The sequence below is a fragment of the Lutjanus erythropterus genome, chromosome 15 (genome assembly GCF_056507025.1).
Source record: "Lutjanus erythropterus isolate fLutEry1 chromosome 15, fLutEry1.hap2, whole genome shotgun sequence".
Lineage (NCBI taxonomy): Eukaryota > Metazoa > Chordata > Actinopteri > Lutjaniformes > Lutjanidae > Lutjanus > Lutjanus erythropterus.
The window spans coordinates 34465308-34489680 of record NC_139331.1 but is presented as its reverse complement, the minus strand read 5'-3'; the positions used below and the strand labels follow the sequence as shown (position 1 = coordinate 34489680).

Here is a 24373-nt window from a genome sequence, read left to right as displayed (position 1 = left end):
TGGTTTTGTTGCTGTTGTTGTTGGTGGTTTGGGTTCAGGTGGTTTTGTTGTGGTTGTAGTTGAAGTAGCAGTTGTTGTTGTTGTTGTTGTTGTTGTTGTTTCTTCACCTGCACAGATAAACACAACTTAACAAACTGTTCAGTGCAAAACTTGTGATGTGATGTGATGAACTTAAAATCCACAAAAATAAACAAATATTTTAGATAATTATTCTCATCAGTTTGAAGTGACTTTAAACAGTTCAACATATTTTCACCTGGTTTCTCACCTGAGGGTTGAAGTCTGACGGGAAACTTCACTTTGTCACCATCAGTCACTTCACACTTCAAAGGTTCAAACTTTGATGTGTAAATGAAATGAGAAGTCAGAAAGTTCACAGAGGCAGAGCAGAGAGACTGTGTTGTCTTCACATCTTTGTTTTCTTTATCCACATCTCGACCCTGAAACAGCCACTTCACTGTGTGTTTACATCGATCAAATGTCGACACAGAGCAGATTAATGTCACCACATCAGTGTTCTTCTGTTCAGTCACTGGTGCAGATGGAGATATTGTGAGAGAAAAACAACAAGAGTCAAATTAACTTCATCACTATAATCATAATTATTATAATGTTTCACAGTTTGAGTTGAAAACATTATGATGTAAATACTCACTGACAACAACAGACAGATAAACCTGAGAGTCTGGACCTTGTTGTTGTCCTGATTTGTCAAACTGTCTGCAGGTGTAGAGACCAACATCCTGGACTGTGACGTTCTTTATAACCAGAGAACAGTTCTCTGTAACACTCAGTCTGTCTGATTTAGATTTGGCATCTTTAATCTGACCAAGGTTAATCAGCTCTACTGTTGCTGTACTTGGTGAATCACTATAGATCCATGTAGTAGCGTCACAGTTTTGTTGACCGTCCATCACATTCTTACAAGACAAAGTGACTTCATCTCCAACTCTGACAGTGAAGGAGAGACGAAGTTGTTCAGCTGCTGCTGTTAAGAAGATGAGAGAAAATGATGAAAATTGAGTGAAATGAGTAAATCTTTGTTCTGTTCATAGTCAGTGTGACGATCATTTCTTCTTTAGTTCACTAAAGTCAACATGTTAAAAACAAACGAGATTTTGTCGTCTTAGTGAAGTTAAACTGAAGTCATATAGTAATAATATAGTCAGTAATAAATGTGATATTTGTATTCTTACCTGTAAACTGAAGCTCCGCCACAAGAAACAAAGAAATTTGGATCCATTTGAAGTCAACCATCATGATTCTCCGTCTCTGTCCTTCGTCTGTCTCTTGTTCTCACTCTGATAACTGTCTGAGTCTCTAAAGTCCTGCTTTAGTACAGAGGTGCTGCAGCCACTTCCTCTGGTTAGTATGATGTCACTTCCTCATAGTGACTTTTAGCGCACGGTCACACATGATGCAGATGCAAGGAAGCGACCATCATCTGCACACAGTTAACCACAAACACTTCTTTGCTGTTTGTTGAGGTCAAAGTTCATCAAAGTTGACCGTGTCTTCAGTGTGTTTTAGATTTTCGTACGTCTAAATTTCTTGCAGATGTCAAAACGGCTGAAAAATACGGTCCCACGGTTCATGTATGACTGTGACATGTTTCACCTCCTGAGAAGAAGAAGAGGAAGCTGAATGTGTGAAGATTGTTCGTTAAGATAAATGTTTGCATTCATGCATCTTGTTTTCTTTAGATGATTCTATGAAATCATTTTTCTCAGAGAACAGAAAGAGAAGTGTTTTGATGAGAATGTGGTTAACAGCAGCAGCAGAGGTCTGGTGGTTTTAATGACGGCTGCATAGCAAGGGGGCACAGACACTAAGAAATGTCCCAACAAGTGTTTGCACAATCTATCTATCTATCTATCTATCTATCTATCTATCTATCTATCTATCTATCTATCTATCTATCTATCTATCTATCTATCTATCTATCTACGTACATCTGAGAGCTGATACAACACATGTAAGGATCTAGTCAAGAGAGAACAACATGTGTCATAGAGCAAATACATGTAAGTAGTGCATGAAGCAATGCATAGGGTGCATATGATGCGTCTGGGTCTTTAGTCCAGACTCTGCACATGAAACAGTTTGGTTCCTTGTTCCAACACTGGGGAACCACAAAGACAAGAGTCTAGCTGGTGACCTAAGGCCCCGTTGTGGTGGTGGTATCAGGTCTCTTTCATTGACAGAGGGAGGGAGTGCAGACCTGAATGATGGAGTTCAGGGAAGCTGTTTTAGTTGCTGTTTTGTTGGGGAGTGTCGGGGTTTTGAATTTGATGCGAGCAGTGACAGGAAGTCAGTGGAGCGATGTGAACAGCAGGGTGACATGTGCTGCTTTGGGCTGACTGAAAACCACATATTAGATCATCTGTAGAGGTTTGAACGTACATGCAGGGAGGCCTGTCAGTGAGGAGCTGCAGCAGTCAGTGCATGATGATATGAGAGCCTGTTGAGACTGGAGGGTCTGATGTTCCTGACAGAGCAAATCTACACAACTGAGCAACATGAATGAGCGCTGTACACTGTTCAACATTCTGCATTAACAAATATTTTCAACTTGTCACACACAGATTCCTCAAAAGCCCCTCTGTGAACAGACCTGTGCAGTGCACACAGCTTCAGGACAGCAGCAGCTCAGCTCTGCAACAGCATTTCACATTTCTTTGCTTCTCTCTTGTTGATTTGTTTGAGTACAGTAAGAATCTGCTCCTCTTTCTCCAACTGCAGAACAAGTTTGTTTTCTGTTCCCCTGTCACATGTTTGTGTCTGTTTCAGTTTGCATTAGTAATTTATTGTTGCCTCACACCGTGCGCTGGCTTAATTGATGAATGAACGTGGGTTTTGGTTAGAACTTTGGTTCTCTGAGTGAAAGAAACAACGTCTAAAATGAGTTTTTGGGGGATTGACTTTTAAGATATTTTTTCCTTTGTTTGATTTCAGAACCACACAAAATCAATGTTGAAATCTCCTGCATTTCAAGTTAAAGTGGAAATTAAAGTATCATCTCAGACTGGATTGTCTGGCTGCAATCATTTTGTCCAAAGTCATCCACAAATGAGTGTGATACCAAAGTGATTTATCACTGCACCTCTGAACTCTGTACCTGTTAGCATCAGAAAGAAATGACCTGGGCTTTTGAAGAGACTCAAACTTAATCGTTGATTCCACTGGGCTCAACCAAGTCGTCTTTTTGTACCTACAAACCTGCACAGCATCAGATAAACTACAGACAGTCAACGGCTGAAGACTGAAAACTGCCTCTGTAATAAATAAATACATAATACATATAATCATCATCTGTGCAACATCTGTTGTTGTCGTCCTGCATCCTGGTCTCCTCCTCTAGGTGTCCAGAGGACAAGCTGGATAAATATTATTGTCACCTAAAGTTAAGTTCTGTCCAACAAAGTAACAGCTATAGACTATAGAGTAGTGATACATGTCAACGTGTGATGAGTGACCATCACCTGCCACAGAAAAAACACAGTTAACCACTTGCACTTCCTTACTGTTGCTTGAGGTTGGTAACTTTTGTCACCAAAGTTGACCTCCTCTTGAACTGAAGACACAAATTTGCCGACATGTCACTGTGCTGTTTGTCTGTTTCAGAATTTTATTGGTCCAAATTTCGTGCAGATGTCCAAAGAGTCAAAAAGTGACCCCAAATCCTTGATCATCAGCAATTTATTCTTTTTAATATTTTATTAGTGAATTTAAGAAAGTCACACTGCACTTCCATCCTTTGTTACTTGTATTAAATTTCATTTAAAACTGATTTTTTTTTTTCTCTCCTGCTTGGTTTTTCAACTCTGCTCCTCTGATTGTTGACTTTTGAACCTTTCCAGAGTCCAGCCCTACCTTAGTTGCTGGGCCACGACAGGGATTACTTTGTGTCAGTTGGTAATTATGAATCTGAGTGAACAAAAATCACACATGGAGTTCCTCCAGATGTAGGAGGGCCTCTTCTGTTCAACATCTACATGCTTCTCTTTGCTTGGGTTATGGAACAGGGGAATATTTAGGTGTCGAGGAGACCTGGAGCTAAGCCCAGAGACTCCAACCTTTTTTTTTTTTTTAAGTTACTACCACCTAAAAAATATATCAAGAATTAAAGGATTTTTGTCTAAACGTGGTACAGAAAAAGCTAAAAAAAAACACAACCACAAAGAAGGTGGAGCACATTAAACCAGTTCTTGAATCACTGATCCGGCCTCCTGTGTATCAAAGGATAGATTTTAAAATCCTGTTACTTTTTTAAAAAGCACTAAGCAGTGTTTAGTTTCTCTGCTCCACACCTGTTGAACAAACTTCCTGAATACCTGAGGTCGACTGAAACTGTCAGCTCATTTAAATCAGGGCTCAAAACATTGTTTACTGCAGCTTTACAAAGAAGAAGATACATAACTTTTTGTTAAAGTAAAGTGTAGCTGTTTAAATAAATGTGCCTGAAGTGGTAACATTTATTTATTTGCAGATTATATTTTTAACAGATATAATAAAGAGAAGAATGTTATTAAACCAAACACAGACACGTCCCAACAAATATATGAAGAACGATGTTAAATCAAAGCAAATTAAAATAAATTCTTCAGCACACAGAGACATGAAACTGAAGTCAAGCTGCTGCAGCTTCAACAAGAACCAGGAAATCTGAAAATGAGCTCTGAACTCTTCAGCTGGAAGAACATTTCATGAAGTTAAAATGAGTAAAATGATGCAGTGAAATCCAGCTGCTGTGTTCTGAACCAGCTGCAGAAAATCAGGATTTTCACAACTGATGCAGGAAAAGACATTTGATAAAACTCACAGTGGGCTTCCTGATATGAGCTGAAATCAACACTTGAATATTGTCGTCCAAAGTCAGACTAAAATAGAAACGTCTCAGCACACAAAACACACAAACATTTCTCACACTGATGAATCAGATCCAAAACAATCAGTCGTCCAAAACTGAAAATGATGTGATCAGATTTTTGTTCTCTAAAGGCTTCAACTACTCGTCTGTAAATGTGATGTTATTTAACTGCAGTGGAGTCTTTTCTCTGATGACTTGATGTTGAGATGGAAGTTGTTGATCAGCGGAGTCTGACAGAGTTTTCATAGTTCACCACACCATCATCTTCATCTTCATCATCATTCACCTGTGAAACACAACACAAACAAAGCCTCACTCTGACACACTTTAACTGACAACTTTCACATCATCCACCCACATTTAACACAAGGAAATCATCTGACGGCACCTGAACGCACCATGGGTTACTGTCTTTACCTGACTGGCTGCTGCACCTGAACGCCTCACCGGTGGTCTTCTGACTGGGTTTAAAAGCTGCACAAACACAAACAGTGAGACGTTCACAGTCCTGCATTACAGTAAGATGAAGAGTTAGCAGCAGCAGCTGATCATCATTTACGCTGACTTACAGTCCCTGATCATTCAGAGACATTTTGAATTTGACACATGGCTTCACTTGACTTTTTATTTTCTACTCACAGTGTTGTCATCAGCTGGTCTCTGGTTCCCTGGAAAATAAAGCACAGAGGAACATTTCAGCTGTAAACTGACAGTTTGTGTTCATCAGTCCAAACAAATGTTGGTGTGAATTTTCTCACCTGGAACTCTGATGAGAAGAACAGTGATCACAGTAATTAGGACGAGTTCAGCCACACGCAGAACCAACATGATGTAGTTCACAGCAGAACAACCTGTAGGAGCTGTGGAACAGAGAAATAATGTCAGAGGAGAAAGTTCTTATCAACAATCAGAAGAACAACATGTGTGATGTCTGTCTGTCTGTTGCTCCTTCACTTTGGTCCAGACTGAAATATCTCAACAACTATTGGATGGATTGTCATCAAAGTTTCTACAGGCATTCACCTTTATGCCAAAAAACTCTAAAACTAATTACATTCCCATCAGCCTCAGCTGTAAACTCCACAAATAATAAACACATCTTGCAGCTGATTCACCTCTCCATGATGTGTAGTCTGTTGTTAAAACATCTCTCTTCCTGTTTTTTGTTACCAAAAACAAAAAATTTAATTTGACGCTGTCATTTGGTCTGTATGATTTTCAAAACACTGATGTGTCAACAGTCACTGTGTCGAGTGTTTCAAAACATTCAACCATTTACTGATGAAACAACACAAACCAGAAAATGTCAAACAACATAAACAGAGACACAAAGTGTCTGTCAGGATCTAAAAGTTCTTCTGTCTGCAGCTCTTTGATAACTGTGAATTTAGTAGAAACACAAAAATAAAAATGTTGAGTCTCTACCTGTTGAAGGATCATCAGCTGTTGGTTCAGTTGTTGCTGTTGTTTCTTCACCTGAAGAGATGAACACAACTCAACAAACTGTTCAGTACAAAATTTGTGTGATTTAATATTTAAGCTTCAAAACTACAGAATAAACAAATATTTTAGACAATTATTCTCATCAGTTTGAAGTGACTTTAAACAGTTCAACATATTCTCACCTGGTTTCTCACCTGAGGGTCGAAGACTGAAGGGAAACTGCTGCACTTTGTTACCATCAGTCACTTCACACTTTAAATAGTCATAACTTGACTGGTAAAAGAAATGAGAAGTCTTAAAGGTCACAGAGGCAGAGCAGAGAGACTGTGATGTCTTCACATCTCGGGTTTTCTCTGATTCACTACTGTTAAACAGCCACTTCACTGTGTAACGTGAACATGGTTCATATGTCGACACAGAGCAGCTTAATGTCACCTCATCATTGTTCTTCTGTTCAGTCACTGGTGCAGATGGAGATATTGTGAGAGAAAAACAACAAGAGTCAAATTAACTTCATCACTATAATCATAATTATTATAATGTTTCACAGTTTGAGTTGAAAACATTATGATGTAAATACTCACTGATAACAACAGACAGAAGAACCAGAGAGTCTGGACCTTGTTCTTGTCCTGATTTGTTGAACTGTCTGCAGGTGTAACGACCAACATCCTGGACTGTGACGTTCTTTATAACCAGAGAACAGTTCTCTGTAACACTCAGTCTGTCTGATTTAGATTTGATCTGTCTACCAATCTGACCAAGTTCAATCAGCTCTACTGTTTCTTTTCCTCTTGATTCAGTGAAGATCCATGTTGTACCGTCACAGTTATTCTGATCATCGATCACATTTTCACAGGACAGAGTGGCATCGTGTCCAACTCTGACATTAGAGAGGAGTTTCTGTCCAGTCACTGCGAGAGAAATAAAAAGAAATCAAAACATAACTGTTAATGTCAGTGTGATGATAATTTTATATACAATTAGAATTTCTATTTAACAAAAAACGTTTGCATTGGTTTCTAAGAGTTCATTAAACTAAACTAAACAGACTTGACTGTCTCACTTAAAGTGACATTAATCATTTTAATAAATTAGAGTATTTGTTGTTTCTGTCAGTTTATGTCCATGTCATATGTGTCCTTACCTGTGAACTGAAGCACCAGCAGCAGAAACAAAGACATTTTAATCCGTCTGAATTCAGCCATCGTGTCTCTCTGTTCTCTCTGTTCTCTCTGCCGACACAAGTACAGTTGTGTCTAAACTAGAGTGTCTCGAAGAAAAATGTTGAATCTACTTCCTCTTATTAGTGTTGTGTCACTTCCTCATAGCAACTGTCCTCCTTGTTTTCTTTGATGTGTTTGTTGTGTGTTGCCACATCAGTGCTGCTGTGAAGTTGACACTGACCAGAAACATCTGAGTGCACAGATGGTGAAGCACCTGCTGCAATGCCACAACTTCCAGATGCAACTAAGTTACAGATTAAGATTTCTGATATTATAGTGTAAGTTTTCTTATCTGGATGCATGCAACATTTTTGTAGTCTTAATTTTCTTTAAGATGCATTGAATAGTGATGTGGTATCATAACTAAGTGTCTTGGGTTACTGTGGATGGATTCCTGCTCCCAGCTGTGTGACTAAAGACCTTTGACCCCTTGTTAAGTTAGGGTTAGGGTTAATGCTGTAACATAAGATTCAGGATATATATGATTGCAATTTTGTTTTTTTAACAAGTTAACCATTTTGCTGCAAATCTAACAAGTAGCTTTCTTGTGTGTTTATGCTGCATGGCCGTAACACAAAGGACTCGCAAAGAAGAAGAAAAAGAAGAAGAACGTTTTGCAATAATGCAGCTTGTTTTCTTTAGATAATATTCATCAGAAATCTCTTGATGGTGAAACATGGTGACACTGCAGCAGCTGGAAACACCCAGATAAGGTGATATTTTTAGTGTTGGTTCCTCTTTGTTTCTTTGGTGTCATTTTTCTTAGAGAACAGAAGGGAAGTGTTTTGATGAACTTGTGGATACAACAGCAGCGGTGGTTTTACCCTCCGATGATGACCAAACACACATCAGAAACACACAAATTTCACAGGAACAGACCACACTTATTCAGACGTAAGACAAGGAGGAGTTTATTGATGACTGCTGAAACTCCTGAGGTCACCGACACCAGCTGAAACAAACTGATGAGCATCCAGACTGAACTGTCTGTAACTGTCAGAATGTAGATGCACTGTTCAACTAGCATTTCTGTCTGTGTAATGTAGGCGATGGGAAATCTAAAAGAGAGATTATTGGATAAAATTTGGTAAGGTCCTTTAAAATCAAGTGGTGAGCACAAGTTCAAACCAAGGAGATGACAACGTTACCGTTATTTATTTTGTCTGAAAGGTTGTTTGATGCAACCGACCAACATTCAAGTGCTTAATAAAAAAGAATGAATGAAGAACAAACATCTTTTGTGCCTGAAACTAGAAGATTTGTTTTGATGTATTCCATGTTAACATCTTCATACAGATGTTACAAGATGTAATCTACTTGGTTACTTTTAAAATCATAGTTGAGTACTGATTTGAATTAATATCCAAACTTTTCACTGTATTTTAGTAGCCAATCAGGTGATCTGATCGCAAATGGACCAATTAAAACCAGGACATACAGACGAAAAACTAAACTTGGATAATTTTCATTTGACATTGTTTTGTTGAGTAAGAAAGCTTAAACTTTAAATGAGAAAAAAAAGACACACACAAAAAAAACGTGTTTTGCATCTTGATGATTAATCAGCTGTTCAATCGGTTAAGGAAAACCAAAAATTTGTAACCCTAGTTTGGAGAAGTGAGTGTGAGTGTGACCACAGGACAGAGAGGAAGTCTGGAGAAAAACAAGAAACATCTTTGACTGAGTGTCTGCTGCTGATAATGTATTCAGCATCAATGTTTAAAAAGCACGCTAAGTAAATAGGTGGTAATTACCATGTAATATATTTGAAATTATCCACAAATCAGTCACAAATTTCATGGTTAAATATATGATAATTAACAAATACCACTGAAAGCAACATATTTGAAATTTCTCTTAATTTACCTGCAGATTCCCCCCAAACTTCAGGGGAAGTATGTGATAATTTGTGAGTGTCATTTTTATGCAAGTAGGTGGTAATTACCATTTCACATTTGAACTTCATTTAAAATTAACTGTAAATTTAACGTGTTACTTGGTAATTACCACCCACCACACAAAAACCTGTACTTGCTAATTATCACACAATTAACCATGAAATTTGGGGGTAATTTGGAGATGATTTCTCAGAAAGTATTTTTCTAACACCAGTACTTTCACTTGTAATTGAGCAATATTTTAGTAGATATTTTCAGTACTCTTTCCACCACTGAGACAAGACATGAAACATTTGAATCTGAAGGGCACTGAGGCCACATGTCAGGCTTATTTATTTATATCAGATATTTCTTAAAGTTATTAAAAGTTGTTTTCATTCACTGATTCTTCAGCAGAAAACCTTTGGTTTGAAGCATTCATTGATTTTATTAATTGTTATTATTATTTACAATTTAATTACAAAACTAAAGGAAAACACAAAGATGCATTTCAAACAATACAAATATATAACATGTGAACAGTGCAGCAGAATTTAGCAAAAAAACATAACTGGAAATCATTTCATCATGCAGGGCTGAGGCTGCACATGTCATCACCAGTCCCTCTGGACAGGACTCGCAGTATTCAGGTTTCTACATGTTTCTGGCATTATATCCTAAAACTGTGGTTCCCAACCTGGAAATCCTTGAAAACACTTGAATTTAAATGTTTTCAAGGTTTGAAAAGTGCTTCAAACTGCTTGAAACTGTATTCAGATTACTTTCATAATGACTTGCTGCCTGACTGAATTAGTTAGTTAACTTTTTAGATAATGAAATAAAACAAGTCAGATTAGATTGTACTGTACTGTATAACCTCTTTAAATCTGGATCCGAGTTCTCGAGACGAGGCTGAATCGAAGAAGATCCTTCATACTTTATGTTCACTATGATAGATTCCAGCCAATATTTTTTTTTCCTGTGTTGTCACTTTGCCACAATTAGGAAAGAATTATTTTAACTTTGTTTTCTACATATATTGTTCTAAAAACAGCGTAGACTGCAGGTTGTTGGGATCATGAGGCGGAGGAGGAGGAAACTTTGACAGCACTGTAGGTCACTGCAAAACCATCATCATCATCATCGTCATCATCACCCTGAAGCTGCAAGGACAGAGTACAACTCTTAGATTACATAAATATAAACTTAACACAGTTCAACCTGACTGACTTTGCTGCAGTGTAACAAGTGAAATGTTCACTTTGCTGCAGCTTTAATCTGTTGATTAGATTATAAGACATGCTGTGAAGGAAGTTGACATGTTGGCCTGATGGTGGCGCTGCTGCGTGGGAAAAGTGAAGGGGGTCACTGAAAGACCACACACAAATTCTGTCAACAATACCTGAATATATAAAAGAGAATAAAACTATTCCATGAATTCACTTTATCTTTAGATGTTTTTTGTAAGTTTTAAGGGTCTTTTCTGCTCCATTTTTTCCCCAGTTTTTGTAGCGTACGCAACACAACACTGATAAATATGATACACTGCTCCCTGCTTGCTGCAATCTGATTTTCATGGCTCTGTTAGACTAAATATGGTCCAAAACATATGTTCAAAATTGAGTTATATTTAACAGAATCAGACAGACTTAACACAGCACAAATTTCAGCGTCTACTTTTGGCCGGCATTTGGAAAATGCGTGTGTTGTTTGAGTGCACACAGACAGCAGAGGAGATGGCGCTACACAACTCAACCATGTTTGCACAGACAGTTCTGCTCTTCTATAAAATAAAAACAGTAAAATGTAGATAAAAAAACTGAAACGGATCCCTATTTTGGGATCGATCCTTCTGACGCCAGAATCGTTCTTCAAAAACAAGATGTGGTATCGGAAGTATCGATATTTTGGAATCAATCCACCCACCCCTACAAAAAAAAATATCTTGGGGAACAATTGAACCAAATCACATAGACCGTCTGAATTTCAACATCTAGTTTCAGGCTACATTTGGACCAAACTGGACGAACTAAACACAGCGAATGTTTTCAACGTCTACTTTTGGCCAACATTTGGACCAAAAGGGGCAGAATTTTAGATCACAGAGACTGATTGACATCATAATCATAAATCATGAATTCATACTGATTTTAATTCAGTCAACATCACCACTATAACCAGTCAGAAAGTTTACCCGAGCTTCACTGTTGATCTTCCTGGTGTAGCTGACGGTGGCGTAGGAAACACCTTCTTCAGGATCAGCCTGCACAGACAGAACAAGGTTTACTGTTTTCTAATTCTCTTTCAGGAGTAAAACTACACACTGTTTCAGTTTATAAAATCATGTTCGTATAAATGTTTGATTTTGCAGTTTTTAAACTCACCATGTTTTCATCCTCCTGTGTTTTGTTTCCTGAAAAGACAAAAGAGACTTGAGTTTATCTTCCACGGAGAAAATTCAGGTTCATCATCACTTCTTGTTCTAAATATTTCCTGTGGTTGTTCTCACCTTTAGTTCTCTTCCATCTGATGACAGCGACAATGATTATTGCTGCAACACCCACAGACACAATGATGATCCACCACCAACCTGGATACAGTCAGAATGAACAAAGTGTTGGTCAGCGTCCATCGAAAATCTTTTCTAGTTCTGCTCTGTTCTGTCTCTACCTTTTTGTTTTGCTCCCTGGTTTGTAGATGTTCTGTTTGTCTCCTCTGAAGGTCTCACTTTCACCGATGTCCGTTTAATTCCTGTTGTCGATGTTGATTTCGTTGTTGTCGGCGATTTGGTTGTTGCTGTTGTTGCATCATCACCTTAACAAACACAATCACGAAATGCAGTGAAGTGCACAGTTAGAAAACATAGAAAACATAACCATCAACAAAAATAAACAAAGAATGGTGTGATATTAAAACCTCATTTTTACCACATTTTGTGAATTCACCCGAGGAATTAAACAGCTGCACTTTTTCACTGTGATCATCAGTCACTTCACATTTGAACAACTCTGACTTCCTCTTGAGATAAGAGGCAGGAAACGTCACAGTATGAGAGCATTTAGGGCTCAACGCCCTCATGTTTTTATCTTTGTTCACATCATAGAGCCACTTCACTCTGTGTCTGCACTGCTGTTCACGTGTCAACACAGAGCAGTTTAATGTCACTGTACAATTGTCCTCATGTGCAGTCACTGGTGAAGATGGAAATATTGTGAGAGGAAGACAACAAAGTAAAACATCATCACTGCAATTATAGATATTGTAATGTGCCTGTATTTTTTTTTTAAAGTTTGAGCTGAAAACATTATGATGTAAATACTCACCATTAACAACAGACAGATAAACCAGAGTATCTTGATGTCCTGATTTGCTGTTCTGTTTACAGTCGTAACGACCAGCATCCTCGACTGTGACCTTCTTTATAACCAGAGAACAGTTCTCTGTAACACTCAGTCTGTCTGATTTATTTGTGTCTTCAATCAGCTTTATTTCTTTTGAATCATCAAAGGTCCAATGAGTACCGTTACACTTATCCTGATCCTTTATCACATGTTCACAAGACAGAGTGACTTCGCCTCCAAGTCTGACAGTATGGTAGAAAGATTTACCATTTGCTGCTGTTGGTAAAAAGATAGAAATGTTAAAAAAATGCCACAATAAAGTTCACTTAACTCACTGCGTTTCAAATGAACAAAGGAAAGGAAGGAAGGAAAAATACTTCTCCGAGTAACATAATGGATATTAATGCAGTTTAATGTTTCTTCATTGTATTCTTACCTGGAAAATTCAACAGCAGCATCAGAAATAAAGAAAATATAATCCATCTGAATTCAACCATCGTGTTTCTCTCTTGGTCTCACGCTTCTGTCAAAGTCTCTGATGAGCTGCTTCTTAAAATGAATACAGCATGTACTTCCTGTGAGCAGTAAGGAGGAGCTTCCTCAAACTGACTTGAGTCTGTTTTCTCACCTCTGCTATTTGAGACCTGTTGGTTCCTCTTTGTGCCTTTTTAAGAGAACTGAAAGTTCTTTGATGAGAGGGTGGGTCCAGCAGCAGCAGTCTGTGGAATTTTCTTTGCATGATATGTAAAATATAAAATAGAAACAAAATGCAATAATTTGCATATCTTTTTCCACTTGTATTCAGTTGAATGCAGTACAATAACCAGACATTTAATGTTGGACGTGATTCACTCTTTCTGAATTCGATGCCTGCAACAGGCTTCAAAATATTTGGGACAGGAGCAACAAAAGACTGTTAAAGTTGTTTAATGCTCAAAATCACTTGTTTGGAACATTTCACAGGTAAACAGATGAGTTTAGCAGGTGACAGAATCATGACCGGGTTTTAAAGGAGCGTCTTCAAAAGGCTCAGTCGTTCACAAGCATTGATGAGGTGAGGTTCACCACAAACTGCAAATAGTCCAACAGTTTAAGAACAACGTTTCTCAACACAAAACTGCAGGAATTTAGAGATTTAACCATCTACAATCCACAATATCATCAAAAGTGTCAGAGAATTCAGAGAAATCTCTGCACATTTGGCCAACACTGAATGTCTGTGACCTTTGACCCCTCAGGCAGAACTGCATTAAAAACTGCATTAAAAACCACACATCATTGTATAAAGGATACTACATGGCCTTATAAATGCAAGTTAAGACCATGCAAAGAGAAAGACATATATCAACAACATCCAGAAACTCTGCAGACTTCTCTGAGATGGACTGACGCAAAGTGGAAAAGTCTGCTGTGGTCTGACGAGTCCACATTTCAGATTGTTTTCATAAATCATGGACGTCGTGTCCTCCGGGCTAAAGAGGAAAAGGACCACCAGCTTATTACCAGCACTAACTTCAAAGGACAGCAGCTGTGATGGTATGTGTTAGTGCCCATGGCATCATGGGTAACTGTCACATCTGTGACAGTTTTTGGAGCAACATGTGCTGCCATCAGAGACTTCCCTGCTTATTTCAGCAAGACGATGACAGGTGTTTGAGAGGGGGAGAGTGAGAAAACAACTTGTAGAATTTAATATTCATACTTTTTTATCTGAAATGCATCTCATCAGCCATCAATAAGATAAGATTCGATTAACACTGAAAGCTCATCAAAGCTGATCAGATTCATATGTTTAAATTACAGTCAATCAGAATCAGTTCCTCGGATGCTCTATAGGACAATCTGGAATAAACAGTAGGGGTCAGATGTGAAAACTCTCAGATATTTTACAGTATGATCAGTATTAACATGTGCAGCAGGTACAACAGGCTGTGCAGATACACTATAAGGTCAGATATATACAGAGGTGGACAGTAAGAAAGTACCTTTACTTGAGTACTGTACTTATAGTTATACGAATACGTTTTTTTTTTTATTATTTGTACTTTACTTGAGGTTTTTTTGGGGGCTGGGCGGGGGGGGACTTAGTTAGTCCTTACTTTTAGGCTAAGAATATCTTATTTACATATTATATATTTTTGGCATACATGCAATATATAAGCCAAGAAAAGGAACACGACCAACTATTAACATCAATCGTACCATAACTCTGCGTTACATATGTTGTTATAAAAACGTTGTTGCATTTAATAAGAAACGTCTCATCTGTTTGGTTTGTTGACAGCAGCGTAGAGGTCGCTGGGATCAGCTGAGGCTGCAGCAGAAGATGAGGAAACTTTCACTGTGCTGTAGGTCACTGTGTCACCTTCATCATCATCATCATCATCTTCATGGCCCCGAACCTGCAGGGAAGGAGAACACACATATAAAGTGAACCTGACTGACTTTGCTGCACTGTAACAAGTGAAATATTCACTTTGCTGCAGCTTTAATCTGCTGATTAGATTATAAATGATCTTGTGAGTGAAGGTGACGGTGATGTTTTTCTGATGGTGGAGTTTCTGTTTAGGAAAGATGAGGAAGTCATTGAAAAAAAAAAGGTCAACATGGTCTTTAGTTTTAGACCACAGAGACTAACAGCTCGACTGACATCAGAGTCATTCTTCATAAAAATACAGAGCACTTGAGTGAACAGTATATTAACTTCAATGATAAAATAGATTCTTTATTATCCATCAGAGAGTTTACCTGAGCTCTACTGTTGGTCTTCTTGATGTAGCTGATGGAGGCGTAGGAAACACCATCTTCAGGATCAGCCTGCACAGAGAAAACAAGATGTCTGCTCAGTAACATGTAGATTTATACTGACTCACTCTCACTCCTCTTTAATTGCATCAACTCTGGTGTCGACATACTTCCTCCTTCTTCTCTCCTGCAGGAGACAAAAGAGAAACTGAGTCTCGCAGAGACATGTTTCAATGTACAAACACAAACATCAGCATCAGTGTGATCATCTCTCCTCCAGCTGACTGGTAATAATATTTCAGATGAAATGGGATCGTAGTTCCTTCTTCGACATTACAAACATAAGCTTGAGTGTGACATTGTTCTGTGTGTAGTGAGTGATCTCACCGTGTTCTCACTGGTCTCTGGAGCAGATTGAGTCACTGCAGGGTTCAGACTCTGACTCTGCACAAATAGAGGAAGAAAAAAATCAGGAAACAACTTCTCATTTTTCCTTTCCTCCACAATTCCTGTTTAGAGATGTGGAGGTAGAAATAGAAAATGACCTGTTTCCTGTTTTCTGTTTCTATAATAAGAAACTGAAAACAGAAAAGGTGACCAGTTTTTAAATGTAAAAAAAAACAAGAAAATAAAAACATAAAATGCCTCCATGCTGCTCGTCTGGTGTAGTCCAAGTGAACTGTGTGTGGTGTGACGGTGTGCAAACAGCATGTTGGGACTTCAGGAGATTGGATTAAAGCAGACGAGCAGAATGGAGGCGTTTTATGTTTTCTTGTCTTTTAAGTTTAAAAATTGGTCACCGTTCAGTAAAACTATTCTCAAGGATTCAAGGATTCAAGGTACTTTATTGTCATACCAGCTCACCTTTACAGTTTATGGTACGAAATTGGTACTCGGGTCCGGGATTGAGCCATAAATAATTAAAAACAAAGTATTTAAAGAGCGCAAGTAAGGCAAGAGAAGAATATACACAAGGCAATATACAGTAAGGCAAATATACAAGTAAGACTAATAGATACGAGGATAAAGAGGCTGAGATCAGCACTGCTAATGCTAGGTCTAAGAGAAACACGCATGAGCAAGTATTTTAAGAGCACATGTTTAGTAAAGTGAGTTAGTGCGGTAAAGTGTGTGTGGTGCAGGTATGTGGTGGGGAGGGATGGTGACACTGTTTTCCTGTGAAACTCCAAAATAAACCCGACCCTCAGTCAGCATCAAGAGGCTGAGAAGATAAAGACTGAATTGTCATTTCTGTGTGAACTATCCCTTTAAAACCACATTTGATTATTCGGCTCACCATGTTTTCATCTCTCTGTGTTTTGTTCCCTGAAAAGACAAACAAGAGTCAAATTTAGTTTCCAGTTTTCCTTCCTTTTTAAAAAAATAAAAGTCTCACCTGTGGTTGTTCTCACCTTTAGTTCTCTTCCATCTGATGACAGCCACAACAATGATTATTAAGAGAGCTGCAACACCCACAGACACGATGATGATCCACCACCAACCTGGAAAGAGAACGTACAGGTGGAACATAGAGTCAGAATATTCTGCCTGCATGTCTTTTCAGGATGTAGTTCAGTTCTGTTCGGTCTTTACCTTCTTGTTTTGTTCCATTATTGTTGTTTGTTGATGTTTTGTTTGTCCTTTCTGACGGGCTCGTTGTCGCTGATGTCCATTTATTTGTTGTTGTTGATGTTGATTTCGTTGTTGTTGGTGATTTTGTTGTTGCTATTGTTCCATCATCACCTTAACAAATACAATCACAAAATGCAACAAAGTGCACAGTTAGAAAAAAAACATAATAATCTGCATGAAACAAACAACAAAGAATGATGTGATGCTAAAAACTAAAATCTAAACAAACATTCTGTGTAATTATTCAATTAATTATCAGCCTGAAGTGATTTTAAACAGATCATCATTTTCTCACCTGTTTTCTCACCTGAGGACTGACGGTTGAAGTTAAGCTGCTGCACTTCATTAATGTAAAGATCAGTCACTTCACATCTAAATAACTCATCATACTCTGACTTCTGCTTGAGATAAGAGGCAGGAAACGTCACAGCAGCAGAGCAGTCAGAGTGTGATGTCTCCATGTCTTTTTTGCCTTCAGCCACATCTTTACCCTCATACAGCCACTTCACTGTGTGTTCACACCGTCCAGCAGGTGAGACAGAGCAGTTTAATGTCACTTTACTAGCCTTCTCATGTTCAGTCGCTGGTGAAGATGGAGAAAATATAAGAGAAAGAGAAAAAAAAAAGAAAGAAAGAGAGATAAAAGTAAAACTGAATTCATCACTATAGTAATAATTATTGTAGTCTTTCAGTATATTGTTTGAACAAAACAGTTTGAATTGAAACATTATGATGTAAATACTCACTGGTAACAACAAAAAGATAAACATTAGCATCTTGTTCTTGTCCTGATCTGATCTGTCTGCAGGTGTAGAAACCAGCATCCTCAGCTGTGACCTTCTTCATAACCAGAGAACAGTTCTCTGTAACACTCAGTCTGTCTGATTTAGTTTTGGCTTCTTTCTGAATCTGACCACCATCAATCAGTATCACATCATTTTTTTCAGATTCCCTGAAGGCCCAAATAGTACTGCCACACTTTCCCTGATCGTCTATGAAATTTCCACAAGACAAAGTGACTTCATCTCCAGCTCTGACAGTGGATTGACGAGTTTCTGCATCTGAGAAAAACATGAAAAATAAACCTAAACATGAATATGACTGTTATGTTCATAGTTTCAGAGAAGTTTGCTCAACATCATACAAACAAAACTTGGCTGTCTCAGTTAAAGGAAGAAAACTTCATAAAGTATCATTATAAATATTAAAGCAGTTTAATGTTTCTTCATTGTATTCTTACCTGGAAAACTAAACAGCAGCATCAGAAATAAAGAAAATATAATCCATCTGAATTCAACCATCGTGTTTCTCTCTTGGTCTCACGTTCTCAACTGTCAAAGTCTCTGATGAGCTGCTTCTTAAAATGAATACAGCATGTACTTCCTGTGAGCAGTAAGGAGGAGCTTCCTCAAACTGACTTGAGTCTGTTTTCTCACCTCTGTTTGCTGCTGATTGAATGTTTGTCCTCAAAGACGGATTCATGTTGATGTTTGACAGCACACATGAACAGACAGGTGAAGAGTCAAACTCCTCGTCCAACACAGTTTGACGTCCATGTTGCAGTTTGGTGATACTGTAGCAGCTGGAAGCAGCACAGATAACATGATGTTTTACTGGTCTGAGATCTGTTGCTTCCTCTTTATATATTCAGTATTCAAAGTATTTCTGAGAAGTGAAGGAGAAGTGTTTTGATGAGAATGTTTTTATCAACAGCAGCAGCAGAGTTGTGGTGTTTTAACACTGTCATGATGAACAGATAAACATCAGAAACACACTGATGAGCCTCCAACTGAACTTTTTTTAATTACCTGGAGGTAGAGCATCAATTTCCCACAATCCCACTGTTAAACACATGTAGCAGCAGGTCTGTTGACGCTGCTTTGACTCTTGGCTTTTTGCAAAATTACACATTTGTTCTTGCACATAGGACTAAATAGCAGATCTCACCAGAGTCTGTCTGATGTCGTCACTTCAGGGTTTTTCATGCACACTGCAGAGCAGGGGGGCGGAGCCGCGAATTTAAGAGCGCAGGTTTTTAATGGGTGCGGTGTGAGAAATACAACTTCCCCTCCTTCAGCCTCCATTTCAGCATTCAACCTGCCACTGTTGTTATTCAACTGTTTCAAATGAGGCTTAAAATTCACATGGTTTCTCTTTCTGTCCCTCAATATTACAACAGTAGTCCAACATCTCCCCAGCCTGTGGGAACAGACACATTAGCAACAAGCGAGCGCCAAATTCAACAGGAAACCTACAAAATGAACACTGAAACACACAAAATGGCTAAATGAGTTTGAGGTGAGGTCTGTTATTGAGTTGGAACAGTTACCAGCCAGCCTCCATCGATAAAGCAGTCAGGTGAAGTGAAATACACACAAGTTGTCATCAAAAATAAAGTTTTTATCCACTCAGCTCTTCTGTGCTCTGTTTCTGTCACTCTTCTCTGCTTTCATCACAGTTAGTTTTTTGGTTTGTGGTGATTTACAGTTTACAGTCTGTCATGTTGTTGCTCTGCTCTGTGTTGAATGACGCACATAAAAACAAGAACTGAAACTTGTTCATCAACTCCTGGTTTCATCTTCTCTCATCAGTTAATCACTAACACATGTTGTCACGAGGATTTCTTTAATAAGTGCACAAGATACGATTATCACTTATGTTTCCATTTAATTCCTTATTGAAATGTTCTCCCTGTGCATTTTTACGAGCTTCTGTTTTATACTGTTACTTTATAAACTTCTCTACAGTTTTACTCAGCTAAGCGTCACCTCAATAATGCACATGACCGAGCTTAGCAAAATGCTAGCTTACTAGCTAACTAATGTTAGCAAAATAAATTCTAAAAACAATAAAAACAATTGCAACCAGCATGCAACTTATTGATGTAAATTAGAAGCCAATTAGCTTTCATTTTTGAACATTAGCAAACTTAAGATGTGACTCTATGTTGTTTTTACAGTTTCCCCAACAACACAGAGAGCACAGATCAAAAAGGGGCGGGGCTTAGGAAGGGTCAGTTGGGCAGTTGTCTGACAGCAGTGGACCCATAACACCTTATATAGTCTCAGAAATAAAGGTTCCAACTAGAACCATGAAGGGTTTTTCAGCCTGTCTTCACAGGAGAACCCTTTTTGGTTCCTGGTAGAATCTTTTGTAAAGGTTCCACTTGGAACTATCCAGGGTTCTATCCAGAACCTCCAGTGAGGGTTGTTTCTCTTATATTGTGATTTAATGTAGTAATGTACATTTTTTCTGCTCATAGATAACTCTAAGAACAGCAAATACACAAAAACTCCATCTCACTCAAAATGTGTTAAACCATACAAAGAAAAGTTTGAAAACTTGTGGGACAAATCATTTATTCATTTAAGTAGAGAAAATGGTGGAGAAATCAAATTTACTGGAAAAACATCACTTAAATGGTAAAATAAAGTGGGTAACAAAGAATGTTTAATCTCAAACAACACAAAAGCAAACAATGATTCATTTTACAAAATGTCTTCCCCTGCAGAGACACAGTTTAAAAACTACAGTCTACATGTCTGCATCCTTTTGTTAAACTCCACGTCGAGAGGTGGAGGTGTGAGAGGTGATCTGCAACTGGTTTATTTGTGTCAGCGTCTCTAAAGCTGGATCTGTGTTCACGAGACACTTTTTCAACAAGGCTGTGTCGAATAAAATCCTTCAGACTTTGTGTTCACCATGATAGACATCAATTTTCAGCCAATTATAATACATTTTAATATTTAGTAACTGTATTCTCACTTTGCCACAATTAAGCCAAAAAAAGGAACACGACCAACTATTAACATCAATCGTACCATAACTCTGTGTTACATATGTTGTTATAAAAACGTTGTTGCATTTAATAAGAAACATCTCATCTGTTTGGTTTGTTGACAGCAGCGTAGAGGTCGCTGGGATCAGCTGAGGCTGCAGCAGAAGATGAGGAAACTTTCACTGTGCTGTAGGTCACTGTGTCACCTTCATCATCATCATCATCATCATGGCCCCGAACCTGCAGGGAAGGAGAACCAGATATAAAGTGAACCTGACTGATTTTGCTGCACTGTAACAAGTGAAATATTCACTTTGCTGCAGCTTTAATCTGCTGATTAGATTATAAATCATCTTGTGAGTGAAGGTGACGGTGATGTTTTTCTGATGGTGGAGTTTCTGTTTAGGAAAGATGAGGAAGTCATTGAAAAAAAAAAGTCAATATGGTCTTTAGTTTTAGACCACAGAGACTAACAGCTCAACTGACATCAGAGTCATTCTTCATAAAAATACAGAGCACTTGAGTGAACAGTATATTAACTTCAGTGATAAAATAGATTGTTTATTATCCATCAGAGAGTTTACCTGAGCTCTACTGTTGGTCTTCTTGATGTAGCTGATGGAGGCGTAGGAAACACCATCTTCAGGATCAGCCTGCACAGAGAAAAAAAAACAAGATGTCTGCTCAGTAACATGTAGATTTATACTGACTCTCTCTCACTCCTCTTTAATTGCATCAACTCTGGTGTCGACATACTTCCTCCTTCTTCTCTCCTGCAGGAGACAAAAGAGTCACTGAGTCTCACAGAGACACGTTTCAATGTACAAACACCAACATCAGCATCAGTGTGATCATCTCTCCTCCAGCTGATTGGTAATAATATTTCAGATGAAATGGGATCGTAGTTCCTTCTTCGACAGATAAGAATGAGTGTGACATTGTTCTGTGTGTAGTGAGTGATCTCACCGTGTTCTCACTGGTCTCTGGAGCAGATTGAGTCACTGCAGGGTTCAGACTCTGACTCTGCACAAATAGAGGAAGAAAAAAATCAGGAAACAACTTCTCAATTTTCCTTTCCTCCACATTTCCTGTTTAGAGATGTGGAGGTAGAAATAGAAAATGACCTGTTTCCTGTTTTCTGTTTCTATAATAAGAAACTGAAAACAGAAAAGTTTCACAGCATTTTTTTTTGTTTTTTGTTTTGATGTTAAAAAGCGGAAAATGACCTGTGTCTCAGTTTTTGGTTTGAAAGTCATTTTAAAATGAGGAAACCAAAATGAGGAAACCATTTCTTTTTATTCACATTTCCCATTTAAAAAGAGAGACTAAAAAGGGAAAATAACCTGTTTCCCATTTTCTGTTTCTATAATAAGAAACTGAAAACAGAAAATGACTGTTGTTGTTTTACATTCGATTATTCAGCTTTAAAACTCACCATGTTTTCATCTCTCTGTGTTTTCTTCCCTGAAAAGACAAACGAGAGTCAAATTTAGTTTCCAGTTTTCCTTCCTTTTTAAAAAAATAAAAGTCTCACCTGTGGTTGTTCTCACCTTTAGTTCTCTTCCATCTGATGACAGCAACAACAATGATTATTAAGAGAGCTGCAACACCCACAGACACGATGATGATCCACCACCAACCTGGAAAGAGAACAGTCCGACATGTAATCAGAATTAACAAAGTGTTGTTCAGCGTCGAGCAAAAATATTCTGTCAGTATATTTTGTTGTTTGTAAATTTAAATGTTTAACCTTTTGATGGCCTCATCTTATCTGATGTCCATTTATTTCCTGTCGCCACTGATGGTTCAATTGTTAGTGATTTTCTTCTTGTTGTTGTTGCATCATCACCTTAACAAATAAAATAACAGAATCCAAAAAACTGTACATTAGAAGACACATAAACACCTGCATGAAACAAATGACAAAGAATGATGTGATATTAAAACCTGTCACATTATCACAGAAATCATCACTTTGAAATTATTTAAAATAACTCATCATTTTCTCACCTGATTTCTCACCTGAGGACTGACGGCTGAAGTTAAACTGCTGCACTTCATTCATGTAAAGATCAGTCACTTCACATCTAAATAACTCGTGATACTCTGACTTCTGCTTGAGATAAGAGGCAGGAAACATCACAGCAGCAGAGCAGTCAGACTGTGATGTCTCCATGTCTTTTTTGTCTTCAGCCACATCTTTACCCTCATACAGCCACTTCACTGTGTGTTCACACCATCCAGGAGGTGAGACAGAGCAGTTTAATGTCACTTTATGAACGTCATGTTCAGTCACTGGTGAAGATGGAGAAAATATGAGAGAAAAACAACAAGAGTGAAATTAATCATCACTGTAACCATAATTATTATACTGTATTACTACATTATCATTATTATTATTATTATTGGTATTATTATTAATACACTGTAAAAAGACAGTTTAAGATGAAAACATGATGTAAATACTCACTGGTAACAACAAAGAGATAAACATTAGCATCTTGATATTGTCCTGATTTGATCTGTTTGCAGGTGTAGTAACCAGCATCCTCAGCTGTGACCTTCTTCATAATCAGAGAACAGTCCTCTGTAACACTCAGTCTGTCTGATTTAGATTTGGCATCTTTGTGAATCTGACCACGATCAATCACCGTCACATAATTTTTTTCAGATTCCCTGAAGACCCAAGTAGTATTGTGACACTTTCCCTGATCATCTGTCAAATTTCCACAAGACAAAGTGACTTCATCTCCAACTCTGACAGTGGATTGACGAGTTTCTGCATCTGAGAAAAACATGAAAAATAAACCTGAACATGAATATGACTGTTATGTTCATAGTTTCAGAGACGTTTGCTCAACATGATACAAACAAAACTTGGCTGTCTCAGTTAAAGGAAGAATAATTCATAAAGTATCATTATAAATATTAATGCAGTTTAATGTTTCTTCATTGTATTCTTACCTGGAAAACTAAACAGCAGCATCAGAAATAAAGAAAATATAATCCATCTGAATTCAACCATCGTGTTTCTCTCCTGGTCTCACGCTCTCAATTGTCAAAGTCTCTGATGAGCTGCTTCTTAAAATGATTGCAACATCTACTTCCTGTGAGCAGTAAGGAGGAGCTTCCTCAAACTGACCTCAGTCTGTTTTCTCACCTCTGTTTGCTGCTGATTGAATGTGTGATATTAGTTTTTAACACGACCAGATAAACATCAGAAACACACTGATGAGTCTCCAACAAACTGTCTTTAATTACCTGGAGGTCGAGCATCAATTTCCCACAATCCCACTGTTGAACAGATGTAGCAGCAGGTCTGTTCATGCTGCTTTGACTCTTGGCTTTTTGCAAAATTATACCTTTGTTCTTGCTCATAAAACAAAAAAAGCAGAGTCTGTGTGACATCACCACTTCAGAGTTTTTTTCATGCACACTGCAGAGCAGGGGGGCGGAGCCAC

General features: G+C 38.0%; 5 protein-coding genes across 5 annotated transcripts; all 5 read right to left on the bottom strand.

Moving 5' to 3' along the window:
- Positions 1 to 34: 34 nt before the first annotated feature.
- LOC146314798 (uncharacterized) lies at positions 35 to 1319 on the bottom strand. The gene is made up of 4 exons (XM_084737103.1): positions 1197 to 1319; positions 656 to 988; positions 247 to 532; positions 35 to 101 (listed from the first exon to the last, which is right to left on the bottom strand). The coding sequence occupies exons 1-4, from the start codon at positions 1258 to 1260 to the stop codon at positions 35 to 37; spliced, it is 750 nt and encodes a 249-aa protein (XP_084593229.1). The 5' UTR covers positions 1261 to 1319.
- A 3217-nt stretch (positions 1320 to 4536) lies between these two features.
- On the bottom strand, positions 4537 to 7521 carry LOC146314797 (uncharacterized). The gene is made up of 8 exons (XM_084737860.1): positions 7461 to 7521; positions 6898 to 7227; positions 6496 to 6774; positions 6296 to 6346; positions 5629 to 5730; positions 5510 to 5538; positions 5288 to 5344; positions 4537 to 5156 (listed from the first exon to the last, which is right to left on the bottom strand). Exons 1-8 carry the CDS (start codon positions 7519 to 7521, stop codon positions 5091 to 5093), a joined length of 975 nt encoding a protein of 324 aa, XP_084593986.1. The 3' UTR covers positions 4537 to 5090.
- Positions 7522 to 11491: 3970 nt separating this feature from the next.
- On the bottom strand, positions 11492 to 13279 carry LOC146314796 (uncharacterized). The gene is made up of 7 exons (XM_084737845.1): positions 13194 to 13279; positions 12740 to 13033; positions 12344 to 12607; positions 12087 to 12230; positions 11926 to 12006; positions 11801 to 11829; positions 11492 to 11679 (listed from the first exon to the last, which is right to left on the bottom strand). Exons 1-7 carry the CDS (start codon positions 13252 to 13254, stop codon positions 11572 to 11574), a joined length of 981 nt encoding a protein of 326 aa, XP_084593971.1. The 5' UTR covers positions 13255 to 13279; the 3' UTR covers positions 11492 to 11571.
- A 1554-nt stretch (positions 13280 to 14833) lies between these two features.
- Positions 14834 to 17595, bottom strand: LOC146314795 (uncharacterized). The gene is made up of 6 exons (XM_084737101.1): positions 17442 to 17595; positions 17096 to 17245; positions 16915 to 17004; positions 16800 to 16828; positions 15498 to 15574; positions 14834 to 15136 (listed from the first exon to the last, which is right to left on the bottom strand). The coding sequence occupies exons 1-6, from the start codon at positions 17593 to 17595 to the stop codon at positions 15019 to 15021; spliced, it is 618 nt and encodes a 205-aa protein (XP_084593227.1). The 3' UTR covers positions 14834 to 15018.
- A 3363-nt stretch (positions 17596 to 20958) lies between these two features.
- On the bottom strand, positions 20959 to 23955 carry LOC146314794 (uncharacterized). Its single transcript, XM_084737861.1, has 8 exons — positions 23877 to 23955; positions 23383 to 23697; positions 22923 to 23207; positions 22463 to 22552; positions 22348 to 22376; positions 21879 to 21935; positions 21497 to 21565; positions 20959 to 21152 (listed from the first exon to the last, which is right to left on the bottom strand). Exons 1-8 carry the CDS (start codon positions 23935 to 23937, stop codon positions 21015 to 21017), a joined length of 1044 nt encoding a protein of 347 aa, XP_084593987.1. The 5' UTR covers positions 23938 to 23955; the 3' UTR covers positions 20959 to 21014.
- Positions 23956 to 24373: the final 418 nt, after the last annotated feature.

Bases quoted from the DNA above. Each gene is read 5' to 3' on its own strand.
- LOC146314794 (XM_084737861.1), bottom strand. From the start codon at position 23,937: ATGGTTGAATTCAGATGGATTATATTTTCTTTATTTCTGATGCTGCTG. The intron at 23,698-23,876 runs GTAAGAATACAA...TGTTTTTCTCAG, and splicing joins GCTGCTGTTTAGTTTTCCAG to ATGCAGAAACTCGTCAATCC. The intron at 22,553-22,922 runs GTGAGAAAATGA...TTCTCTTTCCAG, and splicing joins GTCCTCAGGTGAGAAATCAG to GTTGGTGGTGGATCATCATC.
- LOC146314798 (XM_084737103.1), bottom strand. From the start codon at position 1,260: ATGATGGTTGACTTCAAATGGATCCAAATTTCTTTGTTTCTTGTGGCG. The intron at 533-655 runs GTGAGTATTTAC...CATCTGCACCAG, and splicing joins TTATCTGTCTGTTGTTGTCA to TGACTGAACAGAAGAACACT. The intron at 102-246 runs GTTGAACTGTTT...GTGCAGGTGAAG, and splicing joins GAGAAACCAGGTGAAAATAT to AAACAACAACAACAACAACA.
- LOC146314795 (XM_084737101.1), bottom strand. From the start codon at position 17,595: ATGGAGACATCACACTCTGACTGCTCTGCTGCTGTGACGTTTCCTGCC. The intron at 17,246-17,441 runs GTGAGAAAACAG...GTATTTGTTAAG, and splicing joins CTTCAACCGTCAGTCCTCAG to GTGATGATGGAACAATAGCA. The intron at 17,005-17,095 runs GTAAAGACCGAA...TTCTCTTTCCAG, and splicing joins TAATGGAACAAAACAAGAAG to GTTGGTGGTGGATCATCATC.
- LOC146314796 (XM_084737845.1), bottom strand. From the start codon at position 13,254: ATGGTTGAATTCAGATGGATTATATTTTCTTTATTTCTGATGCTGCTG. The intron at 12,007-12,086 runs GTAGAGACAGAA...GACTGTATCCAG, and splicing joins CCAGGGAGCAAAACAAAAAG to GTTGGTGGTGGATCATCATT. The intron at 11,680-11,800 runs GTGAGTTTAAAA...CTGTCTGTGCAG, and splicing joins CACAGGAGGATGAAAACATG to GCTGATCCTGAAGAAGGTGT.
- LOC146314797 (XM_084737860.1), bottom strand. From the start codon at position 7,521: ATGGCTGAATTCAGACGGATTAAAATGTCTTTGTTTCTGCTGCTGGTG. The intron at 6,775-6,897 runs GTGAGTATTTAC...CATCTGCACCAG, and splicing joins TCTTCTGTCTGTTGTTATCA to TGACTGAACAGAAGAACAAT. The intron at 6,347-6,495 runs GTGAGAATATGT...TCATCTCTTCAG, and splicing joins ACCCTCAGGTGAGAAACCAG to GTGAAGAAACAACAGCAACA.